Source organism: Camarhynchus parvulus, chromosome 1A (assembly GCF_901933205.1).
Source record: "Camarhynchus parvulus chromosome 1A, STF_HiC, whole genome shotgun sequence".
Lineage (NCBI taxonomy): Eukaryota > Metazoa > Chordata > Aves > Passeriformes > Thraupidae > Camarhynchus > Camarhynchus parvulus.
The window spans coordinates 41,369,024-41,383,306 of record NC_044586.1 but is presented as its reverse complement, the minus strand read 5'-3'; the positions used below and the strand labels follow the sequence as shown (position 1 = coordinate 41,383,306).

Below are 14,283 nucleotides of genomic sequence, written 5' to 3'. Positions count from 1 at the left end.
CCTCCTCCTATCAAAGGGGCCCGAGGACGTTACCAAGTTCCCCAGGGCCGGGAAAAGACAGCGAGCCCCCCTCCTCGCTGCCGGACATGGGTCGTGCCGGGGGCGGGGCCCCTTTCGGCCGCCTATGGGAGGGCCAGGTGGGAGAGCGCTTCCGCTGTGTCCTCACCGCGCCGGTGACATCAGCGGCACCGGGTGCTGGGCCCCGCCCCCTTAAAGGGGAAGCTGTACAGGCGGAGGGGAAGCAGCGCGCCGGTACCGCCCGGTGGGCAGCGGGGCCCGGGGGGATCGCGGGCGGGCAGCGACGGTGAGGCGTGAGGGGACTCCGGGCGGCACCGCCCCGGCTGCGGGGTGCAGGGGGCTCTCGCAGCCGGGAATGGTGGGCGGGGGCCGGGGGCGGGCGCTTCCCGGCGAACCGCACGGGTAATCCTGTGTCCCGGCAGGAGCGGAGGATGGGTGAGCCCGTGACGGAGTCCACGTACGTCCGCTGCCTGAGCTACGGGCTCGTGCGGCGGCTGGCAGAGCTCATCGACCCGCAGGAAGGGTGGAGGAAACTTGCGGTGGATATAACCAACCCGTCCGGTGAAAGCAGATACAGCCAAGTGCACATAAGGTCCTACACCAAAGTCCCGTAGCCTAAACTCGTGCATTACCGTTCACCACAAATACCTTGTTAATCCCGCTTGCCAGCCCATTACTGTAACGTGCTGCACCCCGTGTGCTGGTGGGCACTTGCGCCTTACAGTCCCATTTCCTTAGGGAACGCAAGGTAATTGCTCCTAATTGTACTGCAGCTCGGGTTTTAAGCACGCCTCAGAAAATTGACTAAAGAAATTAGGATTAATTAGGACTCCAGACACGGGTATTTTTAGCAGTACAGCACGGGCTGCATAACTTTCTGTGCCCTAAAGACTAGTAGGCATTGATGTTACGGTGCCCAAGAGACAGCACTACTGTAACTCCTAATTCACCGCTTCCAAGAAAATACCAATAAACGTAGGGAGCCTGAGGACTAAAACTCACAAATTTACTTGAGGAGTAATGCTTGCAATATTTTATGAGCACCTCATTCCTTGAAGAGGTTGTTGAATCTTTGTTGAAGCTGTTTCAAAGACTGAGGTTTTTACGTGCTGTATATATAATTTTGTGTTTCCAGTCTTTTCTAATATGGTAGTATTAAATCTTTGTTTTTCTTTCAATAATAATATTAAATCAGTCAATACTGGATCATATTTTCTTCTTAATGCCCATCTCAAAATATTCAAGGTGAAGTGTGCTAAATGGATGCAAAATTATTTTTGCCATTTGATCTGGATCTGACTAGCTCTGTGTCTGGCTGACATTCTCTTCTCTGTTAGTCCAAGATGCCAGTATATTATGGATCCTAGACAGACAGCTGAAGCCGTGTATATGTGTATTTCCCATAGTTTTTCCCATATTTTGCATGTTTTTACCCCGAGTTTAAATATGTTCAGATTTTTTTGGCTGAGTCTTCAGAAAATTTTGCAGTGCATTCAGATTTTTTTTTCAGTTTGGATTATTTTTGTCATTTGCCTTTAATCTCCCTTTATGCTTCTTGAGGTAATTTTTTCTTTTTTTTTTTAATACTGGTCTTTATATTTATCTTTTAAGGAAATTTGAGGCATTTGTACAAATGGGAAAGAGCCCCACGTGTGAATTGCTTTATGACTGGGGAACCACAAACTGTACAGTTGCTGATCTTGTGGATCTGCTGATCAGGAATCAGTTCCTAGCACCAGCAAGCCTTTTGCTTCCAGGTAACTGTTACTCTTATACATTTTGTACCATGTTCTCAGTTTTCTAAGGTGTGAAAGAGCTTCACACTAATTTGAAAATCAGAAAGGATTAGGTTAAAATAACCAAAAATGAATATATTTTCCACTTTCTATCATTTGTAATAACAGTTTAAGTAAGAGTTTCAATTTTCAATGAGAGTGCTGGAGTTTACACATAGTGACACAATATAACCTGGTGATACTTGTGTCTCCTAATTTTGAAAAATAATGGCATTAACATTACTTAATTTTTCTCTGGTTCCTAATGTAGTTAATGCTTTTTCTAAATTCCCTTTTCAGAAGCTGTAAGGATGCCACAGGAAGTTACATTACCTCTTTCTTCACAGGAAACCTTGCCTATACATGAGAAACAGCTACCTGTACAAGAAAAAAAGGTGGCATCTGTAAAGCCTGTTTTAGCTCAGAGTACTGAGAAGCAGCATTCAGATTCTTCCTACTCAAGTGAAGAAAACAGCAGCTCACAGTCCAGTAACACAGGTAGACATTTACTTTGGTAGAATTCAGTGCTGTTTTTTTGTTGATCTGTCCTTCACCCCATGTGAAATAAATCACAGCAGTGCATGAGAGCGATGACTCTATTCCGGTCACGGTGCATCCGTGGGAAACAGCATCTTGCCAATAAATCACCTACTTTGAGGGAAAACTTAACTGTTGATTAAATTGCAATTTCTTTTTTGCCGCACATAATCCTGTTGTGCTTTTCCAATACTTATTTTATAGTCTGTTCAGCATCTCATGCTTTAAAACTAGATTTTGTGTGTCAGCAATGACTAAGAATGCTGGAGAAAAGATGACTGAAGAAGCCATTTTAGGAAAGCGTGTGGTTGGTCTGTTCTTTCCTAAAGGTTCACTTTTGGGTTGCTGCCAGGAACATGATGTAACCTTGGTGGTTTTTTTGTATATAAGACACTGTGGCTCTCTCTGTGATCTGCTACACATTTAATTTCTGCTACCTGTATTACAAGTATGAATCAAAAATACAGTCATATGTGTACTACAGTGTTAGTTGTGAAGGAAATTATGCATAGGTAATTGTATATGTTTATCTGCCTTCCTTTTGTCTTTCTGGAATCTTCATCACAGAGCTGGAAGTAGGGCTCCACTGTGTCAGGTTTTGTGCAGTAGCAAGTTTTTGTTTTAAGAGAACTGAAACAGAAAACCTTGTTCCTTAAGTGAAAACATAGTTTTATGCTAAGTGTCAATGTCTTTCAGATTTCCAGAATTTTTTGTTTCATGACTTGGAAAGCATTACAAATAATTTTGATGTGCGACCAGAATCAGCTGGAGGTAATAAACTGGGAGAAGGTGGCTTTGGCATTGTGTTCAAAGGCTACATCAATGGCAAAAACGTGGCTGTCAAGAAGCTCATTGCTGTGAGTTGTCCTGGGGATTTTTCTTTTTAATGACTGTGTACTTTATTGAATAGACTTGTTTATTTTGTTTATTGTGAAAAGTGTTGAATGATACATTTCAAAAAGCGTTGTCACCATGTTACACATTAGTTGGTTTAAGAAACTTATTCTTAGTCCCATCAGTGTTGCAAGTCAGCATAGTCACAGGAGCTAGTTCTTGCCTTCTCTATTGCTCTCCTTTGAGGGGCTAAGCGAGTTGTTGGGAAGAGCAGAGTGCTTCCCCAGTTGTTTTCCCCTCACCCTCAAGAAGTGCCAGAAGAGAAGGAGTCTTAAGGTGGTTTCCATTTCAGATTAGGATGGCTGAGATTCACAAGCTAAATTGTCACAGAATTTTAGTCTTCATAACCACTATTTTGTGTGAATATTGAATTTTGTAACTAAGTGCTATTAGGGTGTAACTGCAATGAATGGAATAAGTTGTTGATTGCTGAAACTGGATCCATTTATCCAGTTATATAGTGTTCCAAGGAATTTAAAGTCACATTCTGATACTTTATTTTTGAACTGAGTAGAAGGTGTATTGTGAAAAGTTAACTAAGAAAGGCTTACAATTCTTTTTTTTTCTTAATGAACAGCTGTGCATTTTATTATGAACCAGTGATGTTAATATCAAATACTTCTTTTTATAGATGGTCGATGTTAGCATTCAGGACTTAAAACAGCAGTTTGAGCAAGAAATAAACATAATGGCAAAGTGAGTACGTCATTATACAATTTTTGTCTTTCTAACATAACGATTTGCTGAAAACGTTAACTGGAAATGTTTCTTATACAGCACAATCACATTTTGTTTGTTTCAAAACATCACCACACAAACCTGGCTTTGTGCAGTAGAGGTGAAACAAGTTATTGGGAATCAAGTTCCCTCTGCCTTGTGTTTTCCTCAGATGTTGAGAGTCTTTCAGAGCACATGTGAATGGATATTTTTTTCTTTTTTGCCATAGGTGTCAGCATGAAAATTTAGTAGAATTACTTGGTTTCTCAAGTGATGGTGCTCAGCCATGTCTGGTGTATGAATACATGCCCAATGGTTCATTGCTTGACAGACTTGCTTGTCTGGTAAGTGAAATCTTTTCTAGCTTCCAATTGCCTTACTTTGCTAAAGTGCAGGAATCTGTGGAATGTCTTTCAAATGGAACTGAACTGTGATGGCCAAATGATCTTTTACTACTTTCTTCTTGTGTTCTAATAGCAAGTATTCTTCCAGTAAGGTTTTACACAAACATTTTAGATAGATTAAAGTCAAATCAGGCTGTCAGTGCAATGTCATGTACTGGTATCTGAAGCATCACAGAAGCTTGCACTGACTGTGCCTGTGTGAGGCAGTGCAGAGGGTGCTGCAGTCTTGTTCCCAGTTCTTATGTTGGACTGTTCTCTGCTGGTTCCTGAGATTCTGTGAAATCTGTGAAACTGACCTTGTTCATTGTCCTTGTGATAGTGGTTATAATACAGTGCTCCTAGTCTGCTTATCTCTTTCTGAAGTATGTAAGTAAATGTAAATTTCAATTTAAAAAACTATTATTTTGTATAAATGCTTATGATTTAATCAAATGGTGTATGTTCTAGCCTTGGCCTTAAGTAAATAACAAGTTGCTTTTGGTTTGGTGAGGCAACTCTGTTTATCAAGGACACACAGTCCAATAGTAAGGCAGACTTAAGGTAGTAGATTAGTGTCTGTGTTAATTTCTTGAAGGAGTTCAAAAAATCTGCTTAATTCTAAGCAATTGCAGCTTCTGAGGTTGTAGTCTGGTGAACGTTTTACATTGGTGCTACTTCAACCACTCATGTCCTCAGACCTAAGATGTTCGGCCTGCTTTTTTTTCTGCACTGATAATCTGGTGGTACTGGTTCAAGCATCCATCTATTAGCTGGAGAAAGATCTGGATTAGGGAACTGATCAGGCTGATAAAATAATACTTAGTGAAAAAATATTTAATTTTCATCTGGAGACATTTCCTTTGTAGGGCTGCACAAATACTTCTGCTCCAATCGAGAAAAAGTGGTGCTATGATGAGAACGAATAGCAATGCTTGGGGAAAGAACTAGTTCTGTTAGCAATGCTGTCTCAGTTTACATTTATTTGTTTGCATGCATACACTGCTACAGGTGCAATATTTTTCTTTTAATTCAATCAGTGCAGAAGAGAGACTAAGTCTTACCTAAGGACAGTGCAAGTTTATCTGTAGAAATGGGCAGTGCTTAACAAGGATGTATATGAAAATGGTCATCAGTCATCAGTGTAACTAGCTGTTATCATCAAGGGAGCTTTAAAGATTGGGGATAATTGAAAGCTAAAGGAGAAATAAATGTCTCTTCCTTTACAAGAGGACAAATTTATGGCATAAATCAAGGAATTTAAATCAGAATCTATAAATTAAAAAGAATCTTTTCCTAATAAGATCAGAGAGGTGAGTAATGTATTTACTTGAACATCTGTTCTTGCTGATAATTTAATTTACATCCAGTGACTTCACTGGATGTATTTGATGCACAGACACTTGCTTGTGTCATCCTTTTGTCTGGATGTTGAGCAGGCAGGGGAGGTGGTAGAATGGGGAGATACTGTAATCCACTTCCCTTGGCCACTGAAAACATTTTTGATGACTGGTTTTTAAATGTAGATGTCCTTACTTCTGAGATTTAATTAGTAGCATAAATAAAGCTAAACTCTCAAGAAATCCAAAAATGCTGGAAGATTGGCTTCTTGTTGTTAGTAAAAAACTGTGGATTGCTTTGAATTATTTGCTTTGGGTTGAAGGCTCTGGTGTCAGTGCCAGTACAAAGGGAGTTGCAGTAGATACAGATAGGTCTTTGCAGAGCAGCTGGCCTTGGAGAGTCAGAATCAAACATTAACCAAGAACATTTTTGCAACTGGCAACTTCGTCTAAGGCAAAATGCAGGAAAATAATGTAATATGACAAAGGCATGTATTTCTTCCCAAGTCAATTAAGAAATGTGTGCTGGTAGTGTTTTTAATCATCTGCTTGAAAACAGCAAAACATAGCAAGAAGTTGCTTTCGGATTGTGGGGGTTTTGTATGTTTGTTTTGGTTTATGTGAGTGTATATGTATTTTTCACATTTTTACTTGCCTTTCTCTATTCTTAATCAAGGATGAAACTCCACCAATTCCTTGGAATATGAGGTGTAAAATTGTTCAAGGTACAGCAAATGGCATCAACTTTTTGCATGAAAATAATCACATTCACAGAGATATTAAAAGGTAAAACCTGCAGACTATTGCTGGCTGCATTTTCACATTTTCATTTTTCTTTTTAATCTTTCCCCTGTTAAAGTAATTTTAGAGAGAACAAACTGCAAAAAAGCATTACTTCAGTCAAGGGCACAATCTTCTGGAAGTGACATCCATCTCCACAACCTTGTCTGTGCCACAAGGACATGACCAGTACAGATTTCTAAAGATAATTATGGGGCTAGAACCATAGAATTGCTTAGAGTGGCAAAGACCTTTGAGATCATCAAGTCCAACTGTTAACCCAGCACTGCCATGTCCACTGCCAAACCATGTCCCCAGGTACCTGCATCTATGTCTTTTAGATATCTCCAGGGCTGGTGACTCTGCCACTCTCCTGGGCAGCCTCTTTCACTGCTTCACTTGGTGGAGAAATTTTTCCTAACAGCTAATTTGTATCTCCTGTGGCACAAACTGAGGCCATTTCCTCTTGTCCTATTGCTTGCTGCTTGGGAAAGGAGACTGACCCCCACCTGGCTACAGCCTCCTTTCAGCCAATTAATTGTATGGTGCAATAAGGTCTTCCCTGAGGATCCTTTTCCGCCGGCTCCCTTAGCTGCTGGACAGCTTTCCAACCATGAGATTTTGCATTGTAATTGTAACTGTATGATAATATGTAAATTGTAATTTGTATCTTAAATGTAATTTATATCTGTTACTTTCGAATAGTTATTTGAGTGCCGTGGAACACACAAAGTTCTGTTCTTTAAAAACTGCTTCTAATGAAGCTGTTGTTGAAGAGCAATTAATTTTTAAATAGGGAATTTTTCAGATAAAAACACATCTTTTTTTTTTTCCTTTTTGTTGAGAATACTTCTTCAGAGTGTCTCCTTTGATTTATTCCTATTTTTTATGAATACAGTAAAATTACTTTAGTCAGGTTCATGAAGTTCAGGGTTCTTCAATGATGATGAATGGTCATTGTGTGTTATACCAGAGTTTTTTCCTATGGATATCAGAACTCAGAATAGGTGAGGGTTTTGTTGTAGAGTTTGGTTGGCTTTTTCTGGTGTTTTTGTTGTTGTTGTTTTGTTGCTGCTACAGTTTGCTGTGTTGGTTTTTTTAAAAAGAAGCCTAAATCCTTGAAGAAAAGCCCCAAATGCCTTACTCTTTCTGATGGTTAAGAAGGAGCAACTGACTGATTGGGTGTTATGTATGAATGTTTCAGTAGCTTTCTGGCTTCTGGCAACTCTGCTAAATACAGGCAAATTCAGTTTTGTGACCTTTCAGCTTGGGGGAAACAAGCATTTGCTTCAGCTGTCTCATGTATGTGCCTGCTGCTTTGACAGTTTGTTTCTTCTTTCTTCCCTGCTTAAGCCTCTGGAGAAGTGTCATGACTGCAAGGGATGCACTTTTTTACCTTACACTGCCTCTGCCCTTCTAACTGCAGTGAGTTCATCATATTAGAGAATTGGGTTTGGGTTTTTTTTTTGTTTGAGTAACATTTTGCAACTTGTTGTGTGAGTAGTTCAGTACATTTGATTGGTACTATTAATAGTGCTGCCACTCCCAGATAACACTTAGATGAAGAGACATCTAAGAAGATTACTTCAGTCTTCATTTTGCTGTGATGTGTAGAGACCATTCATAAACACACAGGCATTAGAACAGCTTCTCTAGGCTAGAGGGGACAAGATTTAATGGGTATTCTCACAGTTGTTCATAGTTTTTTGGATTGGTTATGCCCAGGAAATAGTTCAGTTCTCTTTTGAAGCTTGAAAGTTGCAATAAAACTTGCATTTATTGTGCTTTTTGTGGTGTACCCAAGAAAATGACCACTCTTTGGACTGGATTCAAGTTGATAAGAAGCTGAGATTTATGAAGTTGTGATCTTGTTCTCTTGGTGGATGATGCCTTGACAAGTGTCTGGCCTTTTATAGTAGTCATTATTTACAGCAGCTCTAACATCAAGTGATCCATTGTAACTTACAGCTGTGTTAATTTTGTTCGGGTTGGGTGAACAAGAAGGGGAAGTTAGAAGTATAACTTTCCAGGAAGTGTTATATGTTATATCAGGCATTGTGGATTTCTTACCATTCCATTAAAGGGATCAGAAAATGAGGATTTAATAAATATTAAATCAAGCTATTTTAAAATGGTTTTAAGTGGTACAAGTTTAAAACCCAGCAGATTTCTGCTGTAATTCATCCCACTGAGCATTTTATGAAAGCGTTAAGGACTTTGAGATGAGCCTCATTTGTCAGGGTTGCCTTTTTTTTAAAGAAAGTAAAAGCTGGAGGTCAAGTGAGAACATGGCACATAGAATATTCTAGCAGTAATAAGTTTTCTGGTTTTCTTTCAAGACAAGAGTAAGAGTATTATTCATTTAGCACATGAATTTGTCATGTGCTAAATAAATAATACTCCTACTCTTGTATTGACTTGGTATTGACTTGGTATTAGATAATAGGTATAAAAAAACCTGCTTTTGTTAGTTCTGAGCAGAGATTTAGACTGTAAGAATTAAACTGTGATCCAGTAAAAGTTGATCAGAGCTAATTATTCTCTATTGTCTCTCTTAAAGCCAAACCATAAATGTAATATAATTGGTCTGTTAAAAGAAAGTTTTGTATTTCTAAGGTTTGGGGGGTAGGGGGACCGTCTAGTTTTTTTCTCCTTGTGTTTTGTTGGTTTGCCTTGTCTTTTTTTATGCATGCACATGCAAGAATAAACATAGATGGATCTTGCAGTCAGTTCTTCATTTATTTAGCGGAATGAATTTTGAAATTGAACAATTTCCAGCAAAACTAAATTTACATAACTTGTTTTATGAATAATGTATAAATATCTTAGCTTTCAAGATAGTCAAAATAGCAGTTTACATTTGGTTACTAAAGAATTATTAGTCTGTCATAAAACCTATTTACTGTACTGTTTGAAAAATTCTCTTTTCTTTTTTGTTTCTTCCCTTACCTCCCCTCTCCACTAGTGCAAATATCTTATTAACTGATACATATGTGCCCAAAATTTCTGACTTTGGCCTTGCAAGAGCGTCTGTAACATTCACACAGACAATCATGACTGAAAGAATTGTTGGAACAGCAGCCTATATGGCCCCTGAAGCTCTGCGAGGAGAGATAACACCTAAATCTGATATCTTCAGTTTTGGAGTAGTAAGTAGAATGTGGGAAGCAGTATATGACTTCTGTTGTAAATGATAAAAGCACACAAAGTCAAGAGTATCCGAAATGAAATGATTACTCTGGTCTATAATTTTTCTTTTTCCCAATAGATATTTTCTTAAGATAGTGTTTCTAAACTTTGTGTTAAAATCATTTGAATATGTTGATTTGCTATGTGAAAGACCAGAGTAAAATAATATTCCAGGTTCTAGCTAAATGTGGTTTGAAGTAGTGTGGAACATTGTTTTTGCTTGCATGATGTTGCACAGAAGTGTAACTCAGGCTGAAAAAGAATAATTAAGAAAAGCATCCAAAATTCCTGTGTTTTGCTATATTCAACACCAAAAATACAATGTCCATGTTGAATTTGCCTTAGACCTGAGTACAAAAAGACATGAGCTTAATATTTGGAAGGAAATTTAATTTGTTCTGGATAGATCCAAGACCCTACTCACTACTGACCACTTCCTTCCCAGCATTTCGTTTCATGGGAAGGTAGGCCCAACACTGTGTCTGAATAGTTTGGAAATCCTTCAGTCTTGCTGTGAAGGAGCACCGTGTAGGGTGAGAATAACTTGTGTTGAAATTTGTAAGCCGCACTGCTATTAACAGTTAATGAAAATAAAGGTAGGAACAAAACCAATGAACTGTATAGGAAATCTTTGGACAAACACAAATCCTGAGGGTATTTGTTGACAGATTGGAGGTCATGCTCCTTTTTGCAAATCATATATATGCTAAGGGTTATTCTGTGCTTTATTTTATCTTCTGATTTTTTTGTCCTCCTAGGTCTTACTAGAAATAATAACGGGTCTTCCTCCAGTGGATGAAAACCGGGAGCCACAGTTGCTGGTATGTTCTTCATGTTTTCTCCTTCCCTCCCACCGCTCCAGGATCACTTTATATGAAATCATAGTCATTTAACAGGTTCTGAGACAATCAGTTGTTGGTCAGCAATTTCAGTCTGACCCATAGAGGAAGGCAGAAGATCTGCCTCTACTCACTGTCTCTTATTTACTCATTTATGCTTCTTCAAACAATACATGTGATTACAGATAACCCACTTCAAGTGTGTTGGAACTGAGGACTTTTGGACTAAACCAGTCAGATTTAAAATTTGATTTCTGACTAGAAGTTTCCAGCAGATACTGCAGTCCTGAGACTGGAGACAGAAGATTAGTTTACAGACAGACATTCATTTACAGGAAGAGGCTTTATAAAAGTGATGAAAAAAATTATACCAGCTTAAACTTGGATATTTGTGGGTTATTAGGATACTTAGTTGATCATGTCTCTTCTCTTACAAAAGAAACAATACTAGAAAACTGAGCCTTGAAGTGGGAGACAGTTAAATCTGTATGATATGGCTTAAAGAAATTTGTTTTATGATGTTGTGGTAATTAAAACGATATAGAATAAAAATAATAAATTAATAAAAATTTGTAGTTTATTTATAGTCTCACATGCTGTCAGATACTTACAATGTTATCTGCTTGTTGGTTCAAATTCTCTTGTAGTTAAGTATAAAAGATGAAATTGAGGATGAAGAAGCAACTATTGAGGATTATGTTGATGAAAAGATGAGTGACTGGGATGTACCTTCAATTCATAAAATGTATTCAATTGCTGATCGGTGTCTGAATGATAAAAAAACCAGAAGGCCAGACATTAAGATGGTATGTAGTCTTTCAGAAAAAAGGCTTATTTTGGGTGAGAGTGTGTGTTTCCCCTGCATATGGTCACACTATCAGTTAATTATATTTCTGTCTGTTCTCTTCCAGGTCCAACAGCAGCTCCAAGAGATAAAAACTTGATAATGTGTTTCTTCTGATACACCAGTGTTTCTGTAATAGAGACACCAGTATCAAACATTTAATCTGTATTTAGTGCAACATTATCAGTGATTCTGCTTTCCAGAACTTTCTGGACACATGTAAGGTGAGCTGTTGGCCTGTCAGCAGCTCTTTCACATTTCCTTGGTCACTGGGCCCTTAACATGGGAAAACTCTTTCTTGTATTAACAAATTGCAGTGCTGGTACATCATCTTCTCCTGCAGCTTTTTAAATGCATTTCCATATTACAATCTATTTGATTCTTTTTATTTCCAAATATTTAGTATGTCTGCTGTAAAGGAATATGACTGTAACTGGGCAGAATATTTTTTCTGCAAATTGCTTTCTTGATCAGGTGTACTAGGCCTTTGTCTATTGAAGACAAAACCATTTAATAGCTATAATCGTATTTAATGTTGTCTTTTTGAGAAATTACTATTACTCAATTTAAACAAGCTTCTACTTAATATTTTAGCTTAAGAGTTCATATTTGAGTGAATGGTCTGGTACTGTTAGTGAATGTGATTATTATCACATTCACTAACAAGTCCAGTTGTTGAAAAAGTCTTCTTAATGTAGTTCTAGTCAAATAAAGGCTGCAAGACATTTTCTAGGTTGTTTTTTCATTTCAAGATTCCCAAGCAAAATAGTTATCTTGCTGTGCAGATGCATTTACACTTGCAAATGCTTTCTTACAGTGAACTCTGTGATGACAAGCCATTTAATTTTTATTCACAGGAAGACTCTTAGCTATTTAGACTATTTTCGGAGAATTGAATATTTTTAGTACTTTAGGAGAAGATTCCATATGGATTATAAATACAGATGGTTGCTTTTCTTAAAGGGGTCAGAATGATGATGTGAAGACCAATTCTGCATTTTACTTAGTCAAATAATTAATCTATTTTTAACATATATATATGTATATATGTCTATGTATGTATATTAACTAAATACAAAAACACGCTTCTGAAAGTATAAATGGAAAGCTTTTAAAAATAGAAACATTGACAGATCAAAGCAGACTAAAAATGGAATGAAAGTGACTAGTAAGATTCCAGATACTTTGGACTAAGTATGAGCATATTACCATTTTAAATGAAAGATGTTATTTTCATGTAAACTTATTTTGCTTGCTGTGAACTGTGTTAATAGCTTAGGGATAAGAACATAGTCTGGCCTACAGTGAAATTTGTGATTATGTGTGACTTCATTCAGGAATATATATCTTGTTGTAGGAAGCATGTGCTTTCAATGTAATGATATCATTAGATTTCTGGCTATTTATTCAGTTTGTATTGCCTTTTCAAACTGCTAGCTTAATTTAGATAAAAGGATCTAGATCTACCTAATGGCTTCTAGATTTTTTGAGTATAAATTGTAAAAAACTGTTAACATAGAAAAACCTGCTGCATTATTACTTCTGCTATTAAAACTTTGAGCCTTGAAAATAAGTATCATTTTATGTTGCTTGCATATCTGTTAATAACATTATGGTAACTTCGCTGCATGGAAAAAAGCTCTACAGCTCTGAACATGGAGGAAAAAGCTGCTATAAAGCTAAATTAGAATAAAATCTGCTGAAGCCATTTTCAGTTTTAAGCATCTCCAGCTGTTATGTGAAGGTTTATTAGATCACACCTGCTTTTTACTATTCCCTGGAGCTGGAATGCAGCTACAGTGTTGTCTAGAAGTGTTTGCTGTAGCAACTCCCTGCTCAGCTGCTCAGCTCTGTTCACCTCTGGTAGGGTAGAACATTTTTGTTCCTACACCAACTGTGATATTTTTCAGTGTGAGGAGAATCTCAGCCACAAGCATGGGAGTTCTTGCTCTGTCATACTTAACCATTACTATTTGCAGTGCTGCTCTCAGCAGTGAGGTTTTGGCAGTAGTTTCCCTTCCTCACTGAAAATGAAGCATGTTAGCTACTATTTCATACAATTTAGAAAAAAGTTTTGAACTTTAGTGAATATGAGGGGTTAACTAGGTAAAGCTAGCTAACTTATGTGGCAACTGTTTTTTTTTAAATATGCAGGGGACAAGGAGAAGGAACTTCCCTTTCCCACCCCAGATTTTTTTTGAGGTCTCCATACAGTAAAGTCAACATCTCTAAACACTAACAGAGGATAAGAGTAGCTGACTTTAGTTTCTTTTGTTCCCTCCAAAAACATTAAATTATCCTAGCATACTTGTTTGTTTTAGTTACTATAATAAGGCTTTCTATGACACAGATCAGTAACTTTAGTCATTCAAGATACTTGGGATGATCTGGTTTCATATAACTGGAGCTGAGAGAAATCCAGTAGTATAGTATAGTAGTTCATGCTGAGCAAGTAAGAACAGATAGAACTGTTCAATCACCAGTCAACTACTTCAGCATTTTAAAAGGACAGAAGAAATTTTTGAAGGGGCATATTACTGAAAGTACAAAAACCTCAGGAGATCACCTTTGGATTCTGCTATGAAGCCCTTGGTGCTGCTCCCATAAAGCAATGAGAAAGTAGCTGTTTCTAACACAGAGATTTTTCTCTAATAGCAAAACCAGGAATTCTGTTTCTGCTCACCTCCCTTCTTACCCCCCACAGTCACTTTCTAGTCCCATGAGAACTGCCTATTACACATTCTGATCTTAGAAAATAGATCTCCATTAAAGAGACTATGAAATGATTCAGACAACACCAAGCTAAAGCATCAATCTTTATTTATAAAGTAAATTACAAAATAGATAAGGTAAACTTAGTTAATTTTAGCATCTGAAGGTGGCTTTCATTGAATACATAAACACACTGAGAAACAATTTTTTTTATTTACAATGTCAATCTGAGCAACAGAGCAATTTTTACCTTGATTA

At 37.7% G+C, this 14,283-nt stretch overlaps 1 protein-coding gene across 2 annotated transcripts; it reads left to right on the top strand.

The window, feature by feature from the left end:
• Positions 1 to 169: 169 nt before the first annotated feature.
• IRAK4 (interleukin 1 receptor associated kinase 4) lies at positions 170 to 12,873 on the top strand. 2 transcript variants are annotated; one of them, XM_030961071.1, is made up of 12 exons: positions 170 to 304; positions 441 to 610; positions 1,630 to 1,775; positions 2,094 to 2,291; positions 3,027 to 3,187; positions 3,856 to 3,920; positions 4,171 to 4,285; positions 6,338 to 6,447; positions 9,407 to 9,590; positions 10,389 to 10,451; positions 11,117 to 11,275; positions 11,381 to 12,873. In XM_030961071.1, exons 2-12 carry the CDS (start codon positions 450 to 452, stop codon positions 11,411 to 11,413), a joined length of 1,395 nt encoding a protein of 464 aa, XP_030816931.1. In that variant the 5' UTR covers positions 170 to 304; positions 441 to 449; the 3' UTR covers positions 11,414 to 12,873. The 2 variants fall into 2 exon arrangements, with proteins under 2 accessions (XP_030816931.1, XP_030816932.1); XM_030961072.1 differs by lacking the exon at positions 441 to 610.
• Positions 12,874 to 14,283: the final 1,410 nt, after the last annotated feature.

Bases quoted from the DNA above. Each gene is read 5' to 3' on its own strand.
- IRAK4 (XM_030961071.1), top strand. From the start codon at position 450: ATGGGTGAGCCCGTGACGGAGTCCACGTACGTCCGCTGCCTGAGCTAC. The intron at 1,776-2,093 runs GTAACTGTTACT...TTCCCTTTTCAG, and splicing joins AGCAAGCCTTTTGCTTCCAG to AAGCTGTAAGGATGCCACAG. The intron at 9,591-10,388 runs GTAAGTAGAATG...TTGTCCTCCTAG, and splicing joins ATATCTTCAGTTTTGGAGTA to GTCTTACTAGAAATAATAAC.